At 41.5% G+C, this 22575-nt stretch overlaps 1 protein-coding gene across 1 annotated transcript in view; it reads right to left on the bottom strand.

Annotated features, from left to right (window-relative positions):
* Positions 1-22575, bottom strand: part of LOC114653313 (cytochrome P450 7A1-like) — a 50644-nt gene that overhangs the window by 18694 nt on the left and 9375 nt on the right. The window contains exon 2 of the mRNA XM_028803557.2: positions 1591-1831. Within this exon, the coding sequence (XP_028659390.1) occupies positions 1591-1831 (241 nt within the window). The remainder of the gene's footprint in view (positions 1-1590; positions 1832-22575) is intronic.

Genomic DNA, 22575 nt, shown 5'->3' with positions numbered 1-22575 from the left:
CAACAGCATCCTTCAGATAATTATTAAAGACATGAGATACCTTGTGATAGTGGAGGGTGAGAGTTTCTATCAGATGATCAACATATTTCTCCCAATCTATACACTACCCTATAGGCACTACTTTACAAATTTGATGGAAAAAAATATTAGGATAATATAGAGTGTGTGAAAGCAGCACTTAAAGTGAAATCAAAAATCACACTCACCACTGATGCCAAGACAAGTATTTTTTTTTTGGTACACTTTATTGCCACAGAGGCAGACTTAGAAGTCACCTGCTATTTCATTAAAAAGGACTGGGCGGTGACTTCATACATCCTGACCAAACAGCCACTTGAGGAACGACACATATGGCAGAAAATATTGCTGCTTGAGTGGAGAAGATGGTACAGAAGTTTGGTTTCTCTCTCAAAAGTGTACTGACTATTGTACATGATAATGCAACTAATGTTGTAGTGGCTCTGAAGATCTTGGAAGAGAAGCATGAAGTTGAGTAGGTGAGGGATGGGATAGTAGGCGGATTGCTGCTTGTGCTGATCGACACATTTGCAAAACAAAGACGCTGTTGAAGATGTGAGAAGGATTTTAAGGTGGCACAGCATTATGACTTTTTTCGCAGGCTTCAGGGATTCTATTGTAAAACAGTACAGAGTTGATATTCTAATGGTAAAAGTTTTCCATGTTTGCTTTTTGGTATTTGTTAGATTTTCAATGGAGTAATCCAAAATCATTATTTTGACAGACAAGTTATTTATTAGTCTAGCTGACTAATTGAAAAAATAATTACTAAACTAATTGATAAAAAAATAGTGGTTAGGTGCAACCCTAGTGATAACTACTTCACTACTGTGCCACCCAAAGATAAAATTATATTCCGAGTCCACAATACTCTGATTTCTTTATCTTTCTCTTTCTGCATCTTCCATGCTACTATTACTATGACTAACACACACCCACGGAACCTGCAATGCATCACCTACTTGGGCAGCTGTCCCGGTCACTGTTGCCACTCGATCTGCATAATATAGTGAGGAGCAGGGTCGCAGCAAGCTAGTTTGTTAAAGGGTTAGGGTTACCATAGTGAGTACCCCTTGAAGATTTGAACGATCAAGGGGTGGAGGTGAATTTCTCAGATAGTGACATCCTCATCCAACATGGCTGCTATAGCTCTTTGATGTCACACTGACCATGCAAATCATCATGGGATGCTGCATAAAAACAGTTCATCTAAGCCAGCAGTACAGAAAAGTTAGGTGAATTAAGTCACCAGCGAATCCAGCAAATTCACTGTGAAGAACGCATTGTCAATTTTTGTAATCAATACTACTCACAAACAGAACAGGTTGATTTCCTGCCTTAAGGCAGCACGTACACTTACAATATATTAATGTATAATATTATTATTGGACTGGTGAGGTTGTAAATGCAATTACTACTTTATCTGAATTTAACTCTTTCTGAATATGTGAAAAAGCTTGCAAGTAAACATTTAATTCTACAGCTCTCCATAGGAAAATTAAGTTTAAAAAAAGTTCTGTGATAGATGTTTAAATCTTTTAGATTACGCAACATACGTTACATGGCACTTACCTTTAGTGAAGCTGCAATCGCAAACTTTTGGAAATTTAGGTTCTTGCCCTGGCGAATCACAGCATTGTATGAAAAAGGGTCTAATATGAAAGTGAAGTATTTTCCAGCAATTCTACAGGTAAAAGCATCCCCATATCTTCTTTTTCTTGATGTAAGAAATTCAAGAGGATTTCTTTGAAACTGCAATGCAACTCCAATAAATGGAAGCCACCCATTCTCTAGGGGTGGCTCTCCATCTAACCTAGAACACAAAGTAAAAAACTAAAATAAATAAAATGCAATGTTAACTTATGAAAAATTAACTTGAAATAATAATGGAAGAGTCAATCTGATGAAAGACAGAAATTCATATAATTTTACAAGTGCATTTGATACAATTGTATATTATTACAAATGAGGATTTTTAAAAATCTTTTCTAATGGAAACAAGCCATTCTGAAGAGTGTTTTAATAAATGTTTAAATTCACTATATTGAACTATAAAATTTATAAAATATAAAATTTACTTATAAAATAAACAGTGGATATAAAAAGTTTACACACCCCTGACAAAAATCTCAGATTTTGTTTAATAAAAAAATGAAAGTAGGATAAATCCTGTCAGAACTTATTCCACCTTTATTGCAAAATTGCATTCTATACAAACAAGGTTGTACAGAAATTGTTTAGTGAAAAAAGGAAGGAAAAAAATCGTACAAAACCTGGTTACATTTCTCTGCACACCACCTAAACTAATACTTAGTTGAAGCCCCTTTTGATTTTATTACAGCACTCAGTCTTTCCAGGTAAGAGTCTATCAGTTTGGCATATCTGGAATTGGCGATTTTTGCCCACTACCATCAAATTACGAGGGCAATTTCCTGTGCACAGCTCTCTTCAGATCACCCCACAGATTTTCAATTGGATTAAGATCTGGGCCCTTGTCTGAGCCGTTCTAGAACACCAACCCTTCTTTGATGAAGTGATTGCTTTGTCGATTTGATGTATGCTTCGGGTTGCTGAAAAGTAAAGATTGTTTTCATCTTCAGCTTCCCCAACAGATGCTTGAAGGTTTTGTGCTAAAATAGACTGATACTTGGAGCTATTCATGATCCCATCCACCTTGACTAAAGCTCCAGTTCCAGCTGAAGAAAAGCAGCCCCAAAGCATGATGCTGCCGCCACCATGGGTATGGTGTTCTTCTGACGATGAGCTGTGTTACTTTTGTTATGTGTTATATATGTGTTATGGTCTCATCAGACCAGAGTACATTTTTCCACATGGTTGTGGGAGACTGGGTTATACCTTTTTGCAATGTTTAACCAGGCTTGGATGTTTTTCTTTATTAGAACCTTCCCCATAACCCAGACATATGAAGAACACAGCTAATTGTTGTCACATGTAGAAAACAATCAGTACTTACCAGGAAATCCCGAAGCTCCTTTAATGTTACTGTAGAATTCAGTGGCCTCCCTAACCATTTTTCTCCTCTTCTTCTCATCAGTCTTGGCGAACGTCCTGATCTTTGTAGAGTCACTGTTGAGCCATATTTTCTCCACTTCTTGATGACGGTCATCATCGTGTTTCATGGGATGTTTTAATGCTTTGGATACTTTTTTGTTCCCCTGTCCTGACTGATACCTATCAAAGATGAGATCCCGTTCATGTTTTATAAGCTCTTTGCTGACCACAGCTTTCAGAATATGTGGCAACAAAGAGGATATCGGAATAATCCTACAGGAATAGCCAAACTTTATCTGAGCTCAATCAGAGCCACTTTAATTGATGCCAGGTGTATACTAACTGCTATTTGAGATGAGACTTATTGTGACTGGTTGATTCTGAACTCAGCCACATCCTTGATTATAAAAGGGTGTGCACACTAATGTAACCAGGTTTATGTATATATTTTTTTATCTCTTTTCACTAAACAGTTTCCGATTTGTTTTCATCTTCTTTGTATAGACTGCAGTTTTACTGTAGAAGTGGAATAAGTTCCCACAGGATTTATCTTGGTTTCGTTTTTTCATTACACAAAATCTGTGATTTTGGCAGGAGTGTATACACTTTTCATATCCATTGTATATATAAACTAAGAACTTTATCAAAGTTAAGACTGATTATTTAGCATAGAACTTTTCAAACTGAAATACTGAACAAAACACTGGAAGCTGCTGTGATATATTTTGCATCTTTTAAATGATAGCAGTGCAGGTTATTAGACATTTAAACACCTAATCTTGATTGATTTAAACTTTGTATATTTTACGTCAGCTTAGAGGGATCTTGAAAGTAGATTGCTAAACATATTTTTTGGAATCTCAAACAAACTTATTTACCAGGCTTAGGTAAATAAGATGAGCGTGGGCATCATCCAAGGAAAAGAAAACAATTTTGTAATAAAAACATAACAGTGGTTTTAACATTTATTTGTTTAGCATACATTTTTCCCCACAATAGGTCAACAATATCAGCTACATAATAAATCATGATTGGTCAAGTGAAGACCTTAAAACAAAATACAAACTAGTTACAATTCCTAAATTACAAAAATCTTATAATCAGACAGCAATTTGTCTACCAAAACAGTCTTCAAATGTTTCTTAAACACAGTAGAGATAGGTAGAGGTTGGGAGCATGCATTGGTAGTGTGTTGCCACCCCACAAGTGAGGTAGTCAAAATTCCAAATGGAGATGGGCAGCTCGTTCCACCGGCTAGGAGCTACATATGCAGAGTCTGGACTGTGACTTGATGCCTTGCGGAGGTGACATCACCAGACGCTGTTCGTCAGAAGACCCGAGTGGTCAAGAAGAAACGCACAACCTCACAAGTGTCTCCTTGTATGTAGGTGCTGACCTGCTGACTACTCTGTATGCAGTATTTAAGGATCAAAATTTAATATGTGCTGCTACAGGGAGCCAATGAAGTGATCTGAAAAGAGGAGTGACATGTGCCTGACTAAACTGGATGAACACCAGACATGTCACTGTGGTGTAATGGGTTCACAGCTCAAGTCAAAAAGGCCACTTTTTAAAAAAATAGTTGCCGCACCTGTGGCCAGAGCAGGTTCCCGGATGAATTTGTGATGCGGGCGGTCCTTGCTTAAGTGCACAGAGGCGGAGTCATCCACATCCATAATTGATGTCGGGAGCTGCCAATTGCCACACCTGATCCACGTCCCCGTGATAAATAATAGAAGCACGAGGCGGCTAGGGGACAGGGGGGAAGAAAAAGACGAACGAAGGTTACAGGAGAAGAAGGCAGGAAGCAGGGAGGAAAAAGCTGGTGTGTGATTGAGTGAAATGCTCACTCACTGTATAGAACGGTTGGCAGCTGGACAGTGAGCCCTTGTGGGGTGTTTGGCAGGCACCCAGGGGCAGTCAGTAGTGGTCGCTCCCGCTGAGCATTAGTGAGAAGTGGGAGTGATCGGAAGGAGGATGGCTCGCCACATTAGGCCGAGAAGGCAGCGGGTGTCGGGACTTGGGAAGTGAAAGCCCCAGCATGAGCACCCTGGTCACTGGGGAGCCCAAGTCACGGTCTGATGATGCCCAATGGAGCCAGGGGTCGGAAAGGCGAACAGACCAGCAGTAAAATGCAGAAAGAAGGTCAGCTGCAGGTAGGGTGGCTCCCCGGGTGCATAGCCTGGATGGGAGAAGCAGGTGAGTCACCAGTAGAAAGGCACCAGGATCTGTTTTTACAAGGATGGCTTCCAGCCATTATTTTAACCTCGGGTTTTTAAAGGGTTTTTTTTCTATTGTGTTTTTTTATCCTCCACAGTTCACTTGTTTTTATTGGATTATTTATTTAAAGATTTTGAAGCACTGCACTTTGGACACTGTTTGGTTTTTGTTTGTTGATTTTAATAAAAGCACTTTGCACTTTTTGCACCATCTCCTTGCTTCATTGTTGTGCCTCACCATCCAGCTCATCGGTAACATTACTGACGGTGTCGGGTTCAGAGCTCCCAAAAGCAAGATGGGAGCATGGAGCGGAACCCACATCGTCATAGTCATTGCATTTTAAATCATCTTCAGTAAAGATTTGCAGTAGTCCAGTTGTGACAGCACCAAAGCCTGGTCCAGGGCTTGTGTTGCATACTCTGTTTCTTGGTCTTGCAGATTCACTTTATACAATATCCAAAATATCAGACTATATCTGACAGTTGCAACATGGTCAGTGAAGGACAGTGAGGAACAGCTGGTAATCGATCACCACCCCAAGACTGTGAACAGACTTGGTGGGTGTTAGCAATAGTAGTCTAAGCTAAACAGAAATTGGGTGCTAATTGATGAATAAGGTGGTATAACAAGAAGTCCATCTTTGCCAGGTTGAGCTAGAGATGGTGCTACTTCAGCAAGGTTGTTATATAAGAGATATCAATGAGACATACAGAAATTCTAGTTGATACCATGTGGTTCTCTGGAGGAAACAACAGGTACAGATGTGTGTCACCGGCATAGCACTGATAAGAGAAACTACAGGACTGGATCATGAGGCCTAGTGAGGAGGTGTAAAAAGAGAACAGGAGTGGACCTAGAACCAATCCTTGGGGCACTTCCATGTTTGCCTAGTGCAGTGGTCGGCAAACTGCGGCTCGCGAGCCGTATGCGGCTCTTTAGCCACTTGAGTGCGGCTCTGCCACGAATTGATTTCGACTACGTGCGGGCGAGCGGGGTGTCAGTCGGGTTGACGTAACGCAAGCGGGCGCGGGGTATGCGGCGCGGAGGAGGCACACGCGACTAACGCACGAGTTGAGCGAGAGTGAGCCAGTCCTAGCTTGTCAGTAAGTGTGTACAGTGGTCAGTGCCTGGCGTACCGAAAAGTCTCACGCGAGCGACGAGAGTACCTTAAGCGCATTAAGCTACTTGTATCTTTCAACCAGCTGCAGATCTCACAGGTATTTTTGGCATCAATTTAATAAGTTGTTCTAACTTTGTGTTGCTGCTTTTATTGTTATAAAACAAAACATGTTTTTAGGTGTCACCCATTTGACATGGCTACAAAGAAGAAGCAAAGAAAAACGGAAGACGAAAACCGTGAATTTAAAGTTGAATGGATGGAATTGTTCGCGTTTATACAAAACTCAAATGGCCTTCCGACCTACCTTATTTGTCAAGAAAAATTGGCGCATAACAAGAAATCAAATTTGGAGAGACACTTTACAACTAAACATGCATCATTTGGCAGTAAATATCCCGCCGGTGATGCGAGGAAGAAAGCTGTTGAGGAACTTCAGAAGAGTCAACAAAAATCAAGTTCTGTATTTAATTATTGGGTGCAATCTTCCAACAATGTTAATATTGCAAGCTTTATTGTTAGTCAAGAGATTGCTAAGAGAGGCAAACCATACACAGACGGTGAGTACATTAAAAGTTGTTTTATAAATGCATCCGAAGAGCTATTCCGGGATTTTAAGAACAAGGCAGAAATTCTTAACAAAATTAAAGAGTTACCACTGTCTGCTAAAACAGTAAAAGATAGGACAGTCAAAATGTCTTCGAATATAACCAATCAGCAAATCGAAGATCTTAAATTGGTTTCAGCTTTATCAATAGCTGTTGACGAGTCTTGTGACATAAATGACACAGCACAAGTTTCACTTTTTGTTCGATTTATTTCGTCTACGGGTCCTAAAGAAGAACTTTTAGGACTATTGCCACTGAAAGGTCAAACACGTGGCGAGGATATTGCAAATGCTGTCATTGAATGCATGGAGAAACACCATATTCCACTCGATAAAATTGTTTCAATTTCAACAGATGGGGCAAAAAGTATGACCGGAGTGAGAAAAGATTTTGTTTCTATTTTGACGGAAAAAATTAATCACGAGATACTTGTTTACCATTGCATCATTCATCAAGAAGCGCTTTGTGCTCAGACATTTCCAGAAGAAATTTGCAATGTTATGGAATTGGTGATCAAGATTGTCAACACAATTGTAGCTAAAGCTCTTTATCATCGCCAATTTAAAGAATTTTTAGTTGAAATGGAGAGTGAATACGCAGATCTTCTGCTGCATAATAAGGTACGTTGGCTTTCAAGAGGAAACGTTTTAAAACGTTTCGCTTCCTTATTATTAGAAATTAAGGCATTTCTCCTTGAGAAGGGTGTTGACTATCCTGAACTAACGGACGATCAATGGATCCAAAAATTTTATTTCACGGTAGACGTTACGTCTCATCTAAATAATCTTAATCGTAAACTACAGGAGAAAGGAAACACAATTTTTTCGATGTTGGAAGAAGTCATTTCATTCGAAAACAAATTATCCCTTTTTGCTCAAGATTTTGAAAGAGAAACATTAATTCATTTTCCAAGCCTGCTGAAACATCGCCAAGAAAATAACTCGGTAATTGACATTTACTATTTCAAAACAGCAATTTTAAATATGAGGGAAGCTTTTCTACGGAGGTTTCAGGAATTCAGAAATAGCATGGCTACATTAGCCTTTGTTAAAAAACCTCTCAGTGCTGATGTAACAGAATTGAATTTTTCTCTTTTTAATATTGACATTGGCGCTTTTGAAATGCAATTACTGGAGTTAAAAAACAAAGAATTATGGAGCTCGAAATTTGAACGCCTTAATGCTGATCTGGAAAAATTGGAGAAAAATAAATGTGATTTTAGTTCACAGCACAAGTGGTCTGCTTTGAAAGACCTGGAGAAGGAAGACATGATAATTTTCAACACCTGGAATAGTATTCCTGACTCATATGATCAGTTAAAAAAACTAGCATTTGCTGTTCTTTCACTCTTTGGCTCTACATATTCATGTGAACAATCTTTTTCAAGCATGAACCTTATCAAAAGTACATTGAGAAATCGTCTTATTGATGAGAACCTGGAATCCTGCTTGAAATTAAAAACAACGACATACAAGCCTGACTTATCCAAACTTTCCAAGGAAATGCAAGGTCATTGTTCACATTAAATGCGTGTTTTGTCATATTTTTATTTTAATGTAAAAAATATTTTTTTGTCAATAAATAAGATTATTATTATTATGATATCTGGTTTTATTTAATGTTAGTAGCTAGTTTAAACCGACTCCTAAAAACATGGTTCTTGAAAAGAAATTTGGCTCTCAAAAGAAATCTTAATCGTTGTACTGCTGATCTTTGGCTCTTTTGACTAATGAGTTTGCCGACCACTGGCCTAGTGCAACCCTGACATTTCATCTTCACCAGGATACATAGTAGGATCTAGCCAAGAATTAGGACTGAAACCACTTGAGGGCAGACCCAGTAATGCCAAGGTCAGAGATGGATGCAAGGAGGTCCTGATTTTTGATGGTTTTGAAGGCACAGGAGAGATTTAGAAGGATGAGTACAAGTGAAATGTTGGAAGCTCTAGCAAGCCATAACGTTTAACAAAAGTCTTGGTGGAATGGGCCTTATAAAGATTGTTACTCATTGATGTAATCTTTGTTAACTCCACGTGGAAAGAGGTCTTTAAGTGTGGGATGCATTCTGCCAGGAACAACACAAAAAGAGGAGAGAAAATCTTCACCATTGCCCAGGAAGATGTCGGCCTTCCCAGTGAATGAGACCTCTGGGGACTGAAGAAAACTTTCAAGCAGCTACTGTATGGATCCATACTTGAAGGGAATCCTCTTTCTTATTTTCTGTATCCATACACAAATGTCCTTCAATAACAGTCTTTTTAAATACATTTATTACTTTTTTGCTACTATTAGTTATCTTGTGTTTTATTAATTTTTCTTTTTTGCAAGGCAACATAGTGAGGTTACATTTTTTGTTTGGCTCAAGGTATAGTGTTAAGAGCACATATTGTGGGTATTAGCCATATTCCCACAGAGGTTAATGGCTAAGTAGGCATACCTTCGAAAAGGAGCAGTGTGGTGAGAGGGCACCTGCTTTGGCAAGTGCCACAAGTGTGAGTGATGCTCAATTCTGAAGACGACCGTTTTGTCCTTTTATGCCCAGATAGCAAGTCTCTTTGCTTGAGGTAGCTGTCCACCTGCAAATGAAGCTGTGTGCATGGAGTTGTATAAAGCAGCTATACAGAAGTCTCAGAAGGGCCACTGGTGCTTTTCAAAAAAGAGCAGAAAATTAAAAGTGGCGGCACACACAAAATGTGAAGGACAATAGCAAATAAGTGGGTGAACAAAAGCTACTGAAGGTATTTAGAATTGTCACACATGGTGGGCAGCTTACTTGTGTGTCACTCCCACATGATGCAAAAAACTTCAGCCTTAGCCAACAGATCCAAAGAGAAGTACTTTCTCACAATAACAATTTCTGCTTTTGACTGCATGTGCTCATCTCGCAACAGACTTCATTCACTTGAGCACTGGTTTACATGTAATGCAACTCCAGTTTAACACTAGAATTACCAAAGCCTAACACAAAACTCATAAACCTGTCCCACCTTAAATCAGTTTGCACCTCTCCATCAGTGTCTTTTGTTTTGTAAATGTGTCGATAAGCGCAAGCAACAACCAGTCTACTACTCCATCCTCCCACCGCCGCCGAAATGGCAAAAAGCACTCCCAAATCAAGCCTTGTTTATCTGGAAGTGAAGTACCGGGAGCTGTACAGTGTAAATAATATATCGTTATTTGGAACACATGCATTTCATGTGTGTTCCGTGTCTACAAAGATCTATGTAAGTGTAGCATGACAGAAATGCTGAACACTGTGATAAGCTGCCCGGACACAGACAGACGGACACCATATTCAAGTCCACCACACGTTTATTGTACATTATAAATACAATGTCCAAGTGCACAAACCCAGTGCCAAAGCACCAATCTCCCCAAAATCCAGGCTCTCACTCAGTCTCTGCCTGCTCGTCAGGCCGCCTCCTCTCTCCTGCCTCGCAACCTTGTCCACTCCTCACCCGACTCCAGTCCTTCTCTGCAGGGAGGCGGCCCCTTTTATAAGTGCCCGGATGGGCTCCAGGTGATCCCCGACACTCCCTAGACACTCCCTTGTGTGGCGGAAGTGCCGGCTGTGTTCCCGGAAGCCCTCCGGGTGTTCCCAAACTTCTTCCCCCCAGTACTTCCTGGTGTGGCGGAAGTGTTGGGGTTCCGGGTCCTTCAGGTATGGGGGCGCCCCCTGGCGGAGACTACGGGCCCCTGCAGGGTTGGGCTTCCAAGCCCTGCACCCGTGGCCCTCAAAGGAACCAGGGCGTCCGCCCCCTCGTGGTCTGGAGGAGGAATGAGCCCTCCTCCTGTCCTCCTGGGCGTCCCGGCTGGGCACCACCCCCAGCCACGTGCCACAGTACCCCACCGCAAGCTGAGACCCCTGGGCCCAGCGGCCAATCCCGTGAGGGCAGGTTTTCCTCGGCGGGAAGCCGACACACTTCGTTCCAGGGCCCGGTCCTATAAAAAAGAAGACAGAACAAGGGGCGGAGACGCTGCCCTGACGCCGCCACTCGGCGTCTCTCTGACGTCTATACGGGCAACGCTCCCCCTTTTGACCGGCACCCCGGTGCTTGTCAGCTCGGCCCCCCTTTCGTGGCACCCTTGCCCCTCGTGGTGGGACACCGGACGGGTGCGCACGCGCGCCCGTCTCCTCAGCCTTCCGTGGGTTTACCCTCTGCAGCCGCAGAGGGTGGCCCTTCTCCAAACGTGAGCATCCTGCCTCACGTTTGCCTTTATCGGAGGAACCGGCATTCTTCCCTCGGCTCCCCCTTTTACTCTTGGACGCGGTGACGGACTGAGTCTCCTTATACCGTAAAAAGAGACCCTGTCGCGTCTGCGTCCTTTTAACTCGCCTCAAGGCTGCGGCAGGCTTAGGAGGGAGGGCGCTAGGACCCAGGGCACTTAACAGCCCACGTCCTGCTAGTCCCCTCACTGATTCTCCCCTCACCAAGCACGCAGCACTCACCGCCACATCTCCTGTAGGAGATCCCCCTTTTGGACTCTGATCACAGGGTTCACAGATCCTGTCGGTGGGACCTCCAACATGCTGTACGGGATCGATGAAACTTACCGGTCCCGCTGTACCTCTCCGGCCGAAGGTTTGCTCGCCGCGCCGTTTCGTCCGCTCTTCCAGCGTCTCCTCTGACGCGACTGGCTTCCCCTCCAGCATCTGCTCCCCAGCACGGAGGGCACCTAGCATTTGTGGATGCGACTCCACAGAACACTGATCAACCGCCAGCGCCTGTAGAGCCGCAGACATGGACGAAAGTACAGCCAGCAGTGAGCTTTCCTTATTGTCAGCTACAGCTGCTGGCTGCTCTTTAAGGCTCTTTGAAGAATGCACGCACCCAGCTGCACATTCTCCCTTATCGGAGGAACTGGCTTCCTCAAGCCGCTTCCTCCATTTACTGTGGGACGCCGCATCAGTTCGGATCTGCCCATTGTAAGAGGGCAGACCCAGCCCCGCAGGCGTCCGGAGCTTCACGGGGTCGGTTTCCCTTACCTTCCCCGCTGTGCCTCTCCGTCCAGGAGTTCCTGCAGCGCGCCGATCCCCTCCTGCCTGCAGCTCTCGATCCGACGCCACTGCCATCCCTCCTGAGTCCAGCGTCTCCGCCCGGAGGGCACATCGCTCGGCCGGCAGCGACAACACGAGCTGGATCTCGCTCTGCAGCTCCTGCAGTATCGCTGCCAAAGAGGAAGAGACAGTCGGCGGTGTGCTTACCTTCCAGGCGGCGCCACTCGCCGGCTGCTCTCCGTGGGCTCTTTCCTGCAGCCCACTCGGGTTACTTGGAAGCACGGGACAGACATTCCCTGCTCTCGCCTCCGACCAATCGCTGGCGAGAGGACAGGACACGCTGTCCAATCCCGTGCCTGTTATGAGGAGGGACTCCTGGTCCGCCGCCATTTTGGCTCTACTGCCCCTGGTGCGGCGCCATTCTGGCTCTTGGAGTTGCAGCTCCATCCTGTCTGCAGCTCTCCCGACTGCAGCCTCCGCGCTGCCGACGGCCCGTGGACCGGCACGCCTCTGCCACAGACACGGATCCGGGCATACCCTGCCGGTAACAAAAGAGGGAAGTCCTACCCCGCAGGGCAGACCATTGTTACGCAGGGCACTCACCTCCCGGATCCCGTCATCCAGCCGTATCTGCTGCATACTGGCCTTTCCTTCAGCGATACCATCCTGGCCGCCGTTTCCAACAGCACGTCGGTCGGAGTCTGCTGCACTCCAGCCACGCCCGTTGGTGCTCCTCCGCACCCAGGGGTAAGAGCCGTTTTGCGGACTACTGGCAGTCCCAGGGGAGAATCGCTCCCGCGGAGTTGTGCATGTGTCGCTCCCGCGGCACGTGTGGGGGTTCCGCTGCTGCGCCGGGCTGCTCACAGAACATTTTTTCTCTACAGGTTCCTGCCTTGAACCAGGCAGACCATCCTGCCGACTACGCCACTGTGATAAGCTGCCCGGACACAGACAGACGGACACCATATTCAAGTCCACCACACGTTTATTGTACATTATAAATACAATGTCCAAGTGCACAAACCCAGTGCCAAAGCACCAATCTCCCCAAAATCCAGGCTCTCACTCAGTCTCTGCCTGCTCGTCAGGCCGCCTCCTCTCTCCTGCCTCGCAACCTTGTCCACTCCTCACCCGACTCCAGTCCTTCTCTGCAGGGAGGCGGCCCCTTTTATAAGTGCCCGGATGGGCTCCAGGTGTTCCCCGACACTCCCTAGACACTCCCTTGTGTGGCGGAAGTGCCGGCTGTGTTCCCGGAAGCCCTCCGGGTGTTCCCAAACTTCTTCCCCCCAGTACTTCCTGGTGTGGCGGAAGTGTTGGGGTTCCGGGTCCTTCAGGTATGGGGGCGCCCCCTGGCGGAGACTACGGGCCCCTGCAGGGTTGGGCTTCCAAGCCCTGCACCCGTGGCCCTCAAAGGAACCAGGGCGGCCGCCCCCTCGTGGTCTGGAGGAGGAATGAGCCCTCCTCCTGTCCTCCTGGGCGTCCCGGCTGGGCACCACCCCCAGCCACGTGCCACAACACATACCTAAAAGACAAACTTTTTTCCTGTTTTAGTACTAACGACAAAATGTAGACATGAAGTGTATAATGTGACTGAAATCCAAATATCAAAAAGCAGTTTCACAAAAGATACAAGTATAACAAAACAAGTGCGCTTTTATTCAAGACTATAACCGAAAAATAAGAAATCGGGTTAGCGTACTTCATTGTTATGACTGCTTTGGTAGTACAGCGGTAAGACCTACTGACTCGTTATCAAGAGGTCACGGGTTCAAGCCTTGCCGCGTCACAAATTAAACATTTTGAGTAGTGAGCTACTCTTATTGTTACTATTATACAATAAAAACATACATTTGATTTGAGTTTGTAACAGCCGGTGTAAATGTATAGTACTTGTCAAGGTTAGCGTTTTTTTTTTTTTATTCAGTTTTATTCTCACAGTCGCGTTCACACTCGCCCTGATCTGACACTGTTAGTTTTCAAATAAATATGTGCTATAACAGAGGTGAACTCAGATGAGGACGAGGGTTCTACATTGGAGAAAGAGAACAGAAGCCCTCACCGCAAAAAACGTCCACTCACATATAAGAACTACGCAGCTGCACCAGACGTAAACATGAAAGATGGCACCGCCAGGATGCAGCAAGAGGTACAGCGTCATCCTGCCAATCAGTCTGCCCCACACCTGTCCTTCAAAGAAAAAGCACAGCTTACAGAGCTCGCCAAGGTATTGTGCAAAGCCCAGTTTGTGATTATATTTTGTGATGGTCTTTATATAAAAACATCTATATGTTACTTATACAAAACCCAGATCGAATGTTATTTACCTTGATTTATTTACGTATTTTCCTACAGCATAAAGTCACAAGTAAACTGCAGAGCTTCCTGTGTTTGAGAGGTGCAAATGGATTTAAGGTTAGCCGGGTTTACGAGTTTGTTTGTAGGCTTTGTTAATTCTAGTGTTAAAACCTTTATTTTACACATACTCTCGGCTAATGATGTGGAATGATGGACGTTCACGTATTCACCAAAGAGATACGAGTCATTTTTCAGTGAAAAGATCTTTCTTATTGACTCGCTGATTTGTTAAGTTTACTTTTCCAGTACAGCAATAATTCTCATTCCAATCCATAAAAGACCCACTTTTCACGATGGTCTTACCCAGCTACTTGGCCAAATAAAAGAAAGCAGTATCAAAGAAGACCGTACTATATAAAAAGCAAACTTTTCTGTGACTTTCTGCTTGTGGTACCCCTTAATGGATTCGCAAAACACCTTTCTGCATTCTGCCAGTGCTACCTACTAATGCTGTCTCTCTTTGCATTTGCCAGCTCTTTATGATTTTCTCCCACTTGCATTCTACAGACATAATGTTTGGCAAGCTTATCATATGGCACTTCAAGTAAGAATTAAACAGTTAAATCATTTTTACCATTGATAACAATTTGCCTTAATATTAACCAGGAGTTAACACAGACATATTTATTTCCGCCTCAAAGACCTCATATTGAGCAATACATATCCCTGTATTGTGTTTTCCCTAGGCTTATATAGTTTCATTTTTGTTTGTATAGCTAGGTGTTTTCAGCATTGGCAATTTTATTAATTAAGGAACCGATTTACTTACTAATGATGGCAAGGCTTTAATGCCAAGTACAATCCTTCTCTATACGATAATTTGGTAAACACGACTTCGAGTAAAGCTAAAAAGACCTGTCACCATCTGCTTGAGGAGCCCAGTATCACCTTTATACCTTTTTGAAACACAAGTAAAAGCACTCTTAAATATATAATTTTTGACACTCTGAAATGGATTTTCAGAGGTTTTCCACTATAGTATACTGTTTAGATTTTTCAAAAAGCTGAAGGCAAAGTGAGTATATTTCTAATTAGCATTTAAAGTTATTAGCTGCATACCATAGATTAACTTGAAACTGTGTTTTTTTTTTTTTTTCAATGGCTTTTTAATGAATACTGGGCTTCTAGTACAGTGGCTTATTCACAGACCTTTTATTATTCTGGTCATCTAATTAGCAGAAAAAGAGTGCATGTCAGAATTTGTACTAAACAGTTAAAAGTAAGCTGCCAAAAAGATTCTTTGTAACAAGAGTAGACCACATGCCGTCTGACTTAGCCACTGAACTTTCTCCTTCTAAGCTTTTTAATTGTGAAAAAAAAAAAATGTAAAAATCAATGAATGCAACATGACACCCAAGCAAAGAAGTCTGCTTATGCTGCAACACTAACATTCTGTTGCGAATCAAAGCCAATCTGAAAAAATGCCAACTCGTTTGACAAATAAACTGTCTAAGCTGAACAAATTTGATAAAAGACCTTTGGTTTCTTGTAATGACCCCAGTCGTTTTTATTATTATTTTTTTTTAAAGTTATTCAGTGATGAAACCACAAAGTAAAACCAAAAAAAAAAAAAAAAAAACACTTAGACAATGAAGTTAACATTGCTTGCTTAACTGAGGCTTTTAAAAATGTGCTCATAATATTTTTCTGGCCCAGATGCAGGTTTATTCTTATAATTTCCTTACTGTATCAACATTTAGCAAAGAATGCGGCTCCAAGAGCTTGGGTTCAGCTCCTTGTTGGATCACTGTTAGTCAGTGTGGAGTTTACACATTTCCTGGTGTGTGTTTTTCTAGGCACACTCTGATATTCATTCCAAATATACATATATTAGGGAAAATGGTGCTGTTCAGCAGGCCCTGAATAAACGAGAGTGAGCTTGTATATGAATGTACTCTGCAGCAGAGTAAGATCCCACTTGGGGTACAATTTATGCCTTACATGCAATCCTATGCCCAAATGACCCAGCTTTACAGCTACAATTTATTAATAACTTTAGCTTTAGTGTATACTTTTTGCATATAGCATTGAAAAAATCTGAATACTCTCCCAGAGCTATTCTACAACACTATATGAAATGCTCTGCAACTTGTTCAGGGAAAAGATCTGAAAAATGTGCATCATTCTCCGAAAATCCCAGTTCTGGCAGCTGAATTCCAAATGGAGGTCCTACATCCTGAGGTGCCAATGTAGGGGAAACACTTGTTCTGGAACCGGGGTGTATTGTGGGCCAGAGACAATCTGTGCAGATAGTTGAATCATACTGGCCATCATGCAAATCAGCTTCCCACTTCTAGTGCCCCCACTACCTGCCACCGGGAAAAAGTGCCCTCCCACCTCAGCCAGATTTCAGTTATTCCACATTGGCTGACCAAGCAGCCTTTTAACTATAATGGTCTGAAATCCATGTGAAATTGATGATATGCTCTAAGAAAGACTGAACAGTCTTGTAATCCTGTTCATCAAATTGAAGCTAACATATCAAGTGCATTTTCAGGATGTCATTAATGACTTTGCAATTGCAAACGCTCTAGGGCGGATTCTGTAAAATTTAGTGCAGAAAGATTGTACCTGTTATTTACTGTATTTGTTTCACATGTGGTTAAAAGGGTACTTTGTTGCATTTAGTGTAAGTGTTACACAATGCCAGCTGATAATATTTTACATTTAACTTGAAATGTAAACAAACACTGTGGTAATGTTTTATATTGTGGTAAAATATTACATAACCAATAACAGCGCAGTGCACGATAACGTGTAGTGAATACACTGGACTTGAGCATTCATAGTTTTCATATTCTTTCGCTGTATGTTTAACATTCGTTTGCTCAGTCGTTGATGCGCTTGCTACTTCCTGAGCAGCTCTTCTTTTCTCCACCCTAGCAGCCCACTTCTTCTCTTCTTCCGTCGGCATCTTTTAACGTTAAAACTGATTAAGTCGGTTTTTGTGTTGCAATTACTTAGTAAGTTTTTCTTAATTTTTCCACTTAAGCTGACACTTAAGTGTTCAATCTTCCTCAAGAATAATGATATGAAGAGGTAGGGGAAGTGATGGCGAAGGTGGTAGGGAATGAGAACGACACCTGTACACATGTGCTGCACAGCTGCCCTGCTGGCCACTGCCGAGAGTTGATTCTAAAATAAAATAAAATAAAAATACAAAGAGGAATAAACTTGGAGGTAAATCATCACCCCAAAAGTGAAGAGTAGACATCACGTAGTATATGTGCACCAAATTTCAGGTCAATAATTCAAACAGTTTGCAAGCTACAGGTGATTTAAACTCCTGGACAGACAAACAGACAGCCACGGTAATGTATTATATAAGAAGATATGTGCTGATAATTCTTTGAATTCAATTTCCGGTTGTAAAACACATGTTAATAGCGTTCAGTTAGTAATGATGTTGTTAAATTGCTAATGTGTTGTGAGGCTGAGGTGGGGCCCATTAATATAGTTCTGTCCCAATCCCTGAGATGTATAACAGCAGCCTGCCCATAACCTCTGGTTGTGCACCCACAAACCAACTGAACTGAGTCTCACAACACAGTAGGTATGTTAAACACTTGAACTCAGCCCCAAACAAGCTACCACAAATAAAATATATTAGGAGTCAGGTAAGAAGAGGAAGTCTGAAACTTAAAAACATATATTATGAGAAGGACTTAAGAGTGTCAATGGACAGTGTACAGAAGCGATTAAGAAGGGAAATACGATGTTGGGTTAAAAGCAGAATGTACAGAGTACAAGTCAGGGACATTTATGCTTAAGTTACATAACCCACATTTGATGAATCACCTGGAAAATGTGTGCAGGAAACCAAAAATATATCACTGCTAGAGAAAGACCAGAAGAGAGCAATTTCAATGATTCAATTCATGTATAAGTATGAACCATGAGGAAACTTTGAAGGATTTGAACCATTACACTTTAAGTAAGAATTTGAGAGGACACACGATTGAATTGTTCAAAATAATGAAGAGAATTATTACAGTGGATACCAGCTGTTATTTTAAAATTAATTATTCAACAAGAAGATAAAGGCCGGGATCTGGTTACGGATGAATTTTGGCAAAATGTAAGAAAGGTTGTCTTTACTCGAAGAACCACACAAGTTGAATAAATTACCAACCAGTGTGGTGGAGAGCAGTAATTTGGGAACCTTAAAAACTTGACTAGGTGGTGTTTTGTAAAATTTAGGTGAATAGGGACTGACTTGCTGTATTTGGCAGAACACTCTGAGAAGGTAACAACTGGAAACCTTCTATGCATCCTAAGTAGCAGTGAGCAATTTATATTTTAGTAGCAAAGATAATGTCATCCCAGTTTATTTTACAATGCTCTTAGTCACTTCATGATGCCTTATGCCACATATTTATTTCTTATTATTTCTATTGTGTTATTAAGTTAAGAATCCACCAACGTCATGGTTAATATACAACTCCATATTGTGCTGCGATATTTAGCCATTGCATAATGTTCATCGATAGCATTTTAGTGCCTGTTGACCACTTGATGGATGTGGCCCTGATAATAGCTAGCCATTATAGATGTGTCACCTTCCCTTCCAATTTCAGTAGGTGTGATTTGTGGTTGAAGGGTCTGTCGTTTGTCATACTAAGATAAAATGAATTACGGGAGAATGAATCAGTGGTTGTTCTTGAACACACTCAAGTTTTCAGTGAATCATTAACAAGTCCAGCAATAGTTTCTATCTTGTGCCAAATCCTGCTTGGAAAGACTTTAGTTGTCCAGTACACTGAAACAGGGAAAACAAGTTCAAAGAATGGATGACTTTGTTTTAGTAGAGTAACACTACTATCAAGAAATAGTCTAAAAGATTGCTTTGCATTGAAACATCTGCAAAGTACATTGTAGAATTTATAAACTGTAAAAAAGGTCAGCAGACAAGGTCTTAATTCAGCTAAATATACTGTATTTAAAAATAATAAGTCAGGAATTGTTGATAACTGTATACACAAACAGCAGCCTCATGTAGCAAATGGCACAAAATAGTCATTGTCAGTGTAACATCCTAAAGCCATCTATTAGTCTCAACTCCCTATTAAAGCAGGCAGTGTCTCAACTGAATCATATGATCTGTGATGCATCGTGTCACAACACTATCACTAAGCAAACTGTTCTGATTGACAAACAAGTCCTTTGCCTAAGAAATAGCTGCTAGAGCCTCTTTTCATTGACATTGACATTTAACTTCAGCTCAAGTGTCAGTTCTCCCCCAAAGGTCCTCTGATGAACAAAACTTTATACCAGAAACCAATGGCATAAACAGCCACTCATTCATTTATAATCAACTGCAAATACTATATGTGTGCTCTCTATGTGCTCAGTGCTCTCTGGCTGGTCTTAAGCAGCAAAGTAAAGCAATGTGCAAGAACAAGAGATACTGTATGAAAGCCTTATATTAGTCTGGCTAAAGACAGAAGTTGACGGATCATTGACTACACAACAGATGTAAATTGTATGGTAGTAAATGAGGACAACTGTGTATGAAACCTCAGGGAAAACTGCAGTATCGCCCACAACCAAAAGGTGCAACCAAAATGAGCGAAAGAAAGAAAGAAAGAAAGAAAGAAAGAAAGAAAGAAAGAAAGAAAGAAAGAAAGAAAGAAAGAAAGAAAGAAAGAAAGAAAGAAAGAAAGAAAGACCCTTCCATGTGTGCCAGGAAAAGCTGACTCCCAGAGTCAACAAGAACCAAACTAAAAGTACACCTACTTTGATTCAGGGAACTATTGATTGTAACGTAGTAGTTAGAATAAAGTTAGCTAATGTAAGTATATGCAATTAATAATAACCATTGTGAAAGATATGTTATTAGCTGTTATAAAAGTTTCTCTTCTTACATTTAAGCAGGAAAGGTCAGAGCAGTGTCTCTGGTGGGGGATCAGAATTCATAAGTAATGTGAATGTTTCTATAGGAGAGAAAACGATTCAACTCAGCTAGGGAAGACACATTTTGTGCTGTTTGCTATTGTCCCTTTTATATATATATATATATATATATATATATATATATATATATATATATATATTTACTTTATGAATAAATTATTTGGTTTATTGCAGCAAACATGTTTGGGTTATTTGTTGAAAAATAGTCTATCACCAAGTCCATACCATAAACAGAGAAAGTGAAGGTTATTTAATGTGGGCTTTTGCCAATGTATCATTCATACATTGTATAGACTTCTTCACAGTTCTGCCTTTGGAAGGTGAAACACAGATTCATCACAAACACCACAAACAAAAAAACTGAACATATTTATATGTATTATACAGTCAATGGATCTACAGTTCACATAAATGCAGTAGGCTTATTCTTAAAGTGGTGGTGTCACTGCACTTCATTTAACAGGGCTGTGCACATGTTAGCACTGCATATCAACTGATCCTTATGTTATTTGTATATTGTTGTTAATATTGCAATGTTTGTTAATCAGTTAGTGAAAAAAACAGCTTGGAGGTCTTATGAAATGTTATTAAACTTCTTCTAAACTCTTCTTCTCGGTATGCTCACTAATATGAGAGTGAGGGGAGCCTAACATTCACTAGTTATGAATATGATGCCACAGCTTTTTATGCAAATTTAACATTTTCATTTTTAACTAGAATTTATGACTGTAGAATGTCCGGGAATGGAAAGGGCTGTCTGTTGGCCTAGGTCATTATAACTGTAACTTTGTTTGTTATAACTAACTGTGGATACCACAGAGGTTTATTTTCTTCAGGAATGCTGTCAACTGGAGATTTGAATTTCATCTCCTCAGTTATCAGCTGGTCATCTGTCAATTTTTATTTTGATGGATCTTTGTACCGGTATGATTATGTTTTGTTTAACCAGGGATATTTACTGTATGTTTATGTATGCAAAAGTTATAAAATTTAGTACTTTACTGCAATCGTATTATGGCTGAAAATTTGTGGAAGTGCACAAGTCTCTACTCAGTGTAGAGTGCTATGCAAGAATATAGTTAACTTTTTTCTCACAAGGAATCAAATCTGACATTTTGCATTCTTACCTTTTCAAAAATATGTATTTCAACCAATAGTTTAGCTGGAAGCAGTTAGATCCAGAATATAAATTTGACCATGTTAGATTACATCTCAGTGAAAAACTCAACTTTACCATTTGTATTTGCATATCTTTGCATACTTGTTACCAAATGCTGTTAGGTTGTAGAAATCCTAATAATATGGTTGATACTTAAGTGTGCCAATATAGCAACAGTTTGACACCTTTAGTTTATTTAACAAACAAAAGCATTGGACACCCCCTTCTGAAATTGTAATCATTCCACAAATTCTTTCATTCAATATATAAGAATATCTAGGGCTGGTTGAGTTAATATTTCACCAAAAAGACAAATCTGATAAAATCCACAATTACAAAGATTTTACAGGTATATCAAGCCCATGTCAAAACTCTATCAGAAAACAGCTTTTCGTAGTTATAAAACATTTTTCTGAGGCTCTGGTGTGTCAATAATGCAAATAATTGACATGACAGTCTTTGTCCTGAAATTGAGGAAACTTGACAGCAATAACTTTCCTGGGCAGCAAAGACAAACAGAACATAAAAGAATATGGAGAAGAGCTTGGTAAGGGCTGGGATGGCAACAGATTTTGGTTACAAGTGAACAGGAGTGAAACAGTAAGAGATACCAATGCCACTCATTTCAATTGAGATGGGCTACAATCGTGTACTGGCCCTTTAAGGACAATATTATGTAAGGGAATAATGGAAGCAATGCAGCTCTAGCCTGGTGTTCTTGGTCCAAACGGAGGCCAGCCCCTGCTCCGATAGAAGACTGAAAATGACTATGGGGCTCAAAACCTGCAGGGACTGCAGAACCTGGAGTAAGAACGAGAGACAGACAAGAGATCCACAGCCAGGATAAAGAGAGTGTGTTTAAGGTTGATGCGTGCAAGTAGCATCCTACAATATATGATAGGAAGGGATCAAGAACCTGTTATGAAGGGCAAAGTTAGCTAGTAGGATTATTTTTCCGTTTGTGTTTGATGCTGGGCGGCACGGTGGCGCAGTGGTAGTGCTGCTGCCTCGCAGTAAGGAGACCTCCCTGCATGGAGTTTGCATTGTTCTCCCCGTGTCTGTGTGGGTTTCCTCCGGGTACTCCGGTTTCCTCTCACATTCCAAAGACATTCAGATTAGGTGCATTAGTGATCCTAAATTGTCTTTAGTGTGTGTGTGCCCCGTGGTGGGCTGGC

This window comes from Erpetoichthys calabaricus, chromosome 6 (genome assembly GCF_900747795.2).
Source record: "Erpetoichthys calabaricus chromosome 6, fErpCal1.3, whole genome shotgun sequence".
NCBI lineage: Eukaryota > Metazoa > Chordata > Cladistia > Polypteriformes > Polypteridae > Erpetoichthys > Erpetoichthys calabaricus.
This window is presented reverse-complemented; position numbering and strand designations above follow the sequence as displayed.